At 51.3% G+C, this 2,281-nt stretch overlaps 1 protein-coding gene across 1 annotated transcript; it reads right to left on the bottom strand.

The window, feature by feature from the left end:
- Nucleotides 1–260: 260 nt before the first annotated feature.
- Lrrc30 (leucine rich repeat containing 30) lies at nucleotides 261–2,056 on the bottom strand. The gene has a single exon (XM_057758771.1). The coding sequence runs from the start codon at nucleotides 1,828–1,830 to the stop codon at nucleotides 928–930; it is 903 nt and encodes a 300-aa protein (XP_057614754.1). The 5' UTR covers nucleotides 1,831–2,056; the 3' UTR covers nucleotides 261–927.
- Nucleotides 2,057–2,281: the final 225 nt, after the last annotated feature.

The raw sequence follows: 2,281 nt of genomic DNA, 5'->3' as shown, positions 1-2,281 counted from the left end.
GAAACTCAAACAGCAAATATTCATCTTTCCCAAATGGGTAATGGGTAATTACTTTGGGTATTGGCTTGTCCTTACCATCCCCTCACTCCCTCGCTGGGACTGTTTTCCCCTAGGGTTCACCTCATCTCTGAGAGAGGAAGTGAACGTAGAATGAGGTTCAAGGACCGTGGGCTGATATCCACAGCAAAACAAGTGCAATTTGGGCACCTGTGGGCAGGAGCGGACCGGGAAAGAATGCCAACACTCCACATAGAAGCCTTCCATGTTTATTAGCTGGCACACCATCCCTGTTGCCACCAGCACACACAACAAGCCCGATACACATCCCGTAGGCATCTTAAAGGGAAAGCTCCTATGGTCAATTCCCCAGATCCCAAAGGGACAGCTTTGCCTGTTTTGGTCCCAGACAGCACAGAACCACCTCCACCGTGCCCTTTGGTCGTCTTGAGGGAAGCTTGCTTGAGGCTGGCATAGGAACTTGTCTTGCTGTTGCCACCTTGCTGCAGGTTACTGGTTGGAGTGGAAACCACCCAAAGCTACATGGGTTCCATCCTTTATACAACACTTAGCTCAGAGTACACAGTAGCGTGCATTTGAACTTGGAATTATCTTGAGTTTGCCCCATCCTTTACTTTACCAAGAGCTAAATCTCACTGTTAGAGTCATTTATTCCTTTTGGTAAAACCCAAAAGCCTGCCCCCCAACCTTGCTTTGAGTGAAGTGAGCATATTCATTACTAAGGACAGACAAAGTTAAAAGCAAATATCTCACCTGATCGGCTGTTCCACAGCAATTTAGCAAATAGGAACCCAGCACTGACAGATACTAACACTAAAATGCTTAGACAAGAGAAGTACCCCAGCTGACGGAGTCCACGTGAGCTGACTGGTGTCCATGTGTCTGATGTCCGTGCATCCACCGCCCATATCAATTGTGCTTCTTGTCCTTCAAGTAGCTGTAGAGCATCTCCAGCCCCCCTTCCACCAGCTCTGGCAGGGGCTTGGATAAGGGATTGTGGGAAATGTGCAACCCTTTGTCCATGGGATTCCACGCAATCCTTCCCAGTCGGGAAAGCAGGTAGAGCTCGTCTGGAAGGGTCTGGATGTCATTGTTGTTCAGGTTCAAGAGCTCTAGGCTGGTGACTAGGCAGAGTGACCTGGGGAAGGAGTGGATGTTGTTGCTCTCTGCAATGAAGATCTGCAAGCTAGCCAGGCACTGGATGCTCTCAGCGATGTTCTCCAGGCGGTTGGAGCCCACATGCAAGAAATCCAGCTCCTTCAAAGAGAAGACACAGATAGGGATGTGAGCAAAATAGTTGTTGCTGAGATTGAGCTTCCGCAGTCTGGAGAGGTCTGCAAAGCTGGCCGGGAGCTGGGACAGGCAGTTGTGTGACATGCTCAGTACTTCCAGGTTCTTGCACAGGCTGAGCTCGGCAGGCACCTCTGCCAGGCAGTTCATGTTTAGGAATAGGACCTTGAGGTTCTGGAGAAGACTGACTTCTCTGGGGAGACTCTTGAGGTGATTCCCACACAAGTTCAGGACCACAATCCGGGTCAGCCTGCCCACCTCAGGAGGGAGGACTCGGAGCTGATTGTGGGACAGATTGAGTTTCTGGACTTCCAGCAAGCCCCACAGAAATTCTGGAACGTCCGTCATTCCTTTGGTGACCAAGCTGAAGCTGACATGCCGCATGCCACGCTTCAGGAGGGACCGTGGGTCCTTCCCCAAGAGCAGGGTGTCATCCCACGAAGAGAACTTCTGTCTCTTCCCCAGCAGCAGTCTCTTGGGGTCCTTGTCGTTGGAGCTGGCCCTTGACTGTTTGGCCCCCATTGGATCTTCCTTTCCTTCTTCAAGGTGAGAAGCTGGTTCTGCCTGAGCTCCAAAACGTCAGACTGTGGTGGGAAAGGACGGTGTGGAGGTGAATACAGAGTATAGCCAAGGGATCCTAGCATGGAGAAAGTTTGTCTTGCCGGGCCTTGCTGATGACCAAGGTGGAATCCTGACTGGCTGCGGGCAAGCTGTGCCTGTTCCCGAGCGTGTGTTGAGGAGGTTTCTCTCTGAGTGGACAGGCTGTAATGATACGCTTGTCTCTGAAGTTTCCAAACAGAACTGCTCGATTGCCTCCGTGCGCCACAAGGCAGCTGTCACTGTCAATTCTGCTTAAGTTTTAGTGACCGGGTGCGTGCGCACGGGTTACAGGGCCGTTTCGTATAGCTTTACTCCCTCTCGGTTCTTCTTCGGGTATCACATTTGAGCGGGGTGATTAACAAAGGCAGCTAGA

Source organism: Chionomys nivalis, chromosome 26, assembly GCF_950005125.1.
Source record: "Chionomys nivalis chromosome 26, mChiNiv1.1, whole genome shotgun sequence".
In the NCBI taxonomy this organism is placed as follows: Eukaryota; Metazoa; Chordata; class Mammalia; order Rodentia; family Cricetidae; genus Chionomys; species Chionomys nivalis.
The sequence above is the reverse complement of the archived record's forward strand: the minus strand, read 5'-3'. Positions and strand labels throughout refer to the sequence as shown.

Excerpts from the sequence above, each read along its gene's own strand:
- Lrrc30 (XM_057758771.1), bottom strand. The coding sequence starts at position 1,830 with ATGGGGGCCAAACAGTCAAGGGCCAGCTCCAACGACAAGGACCCCAAG.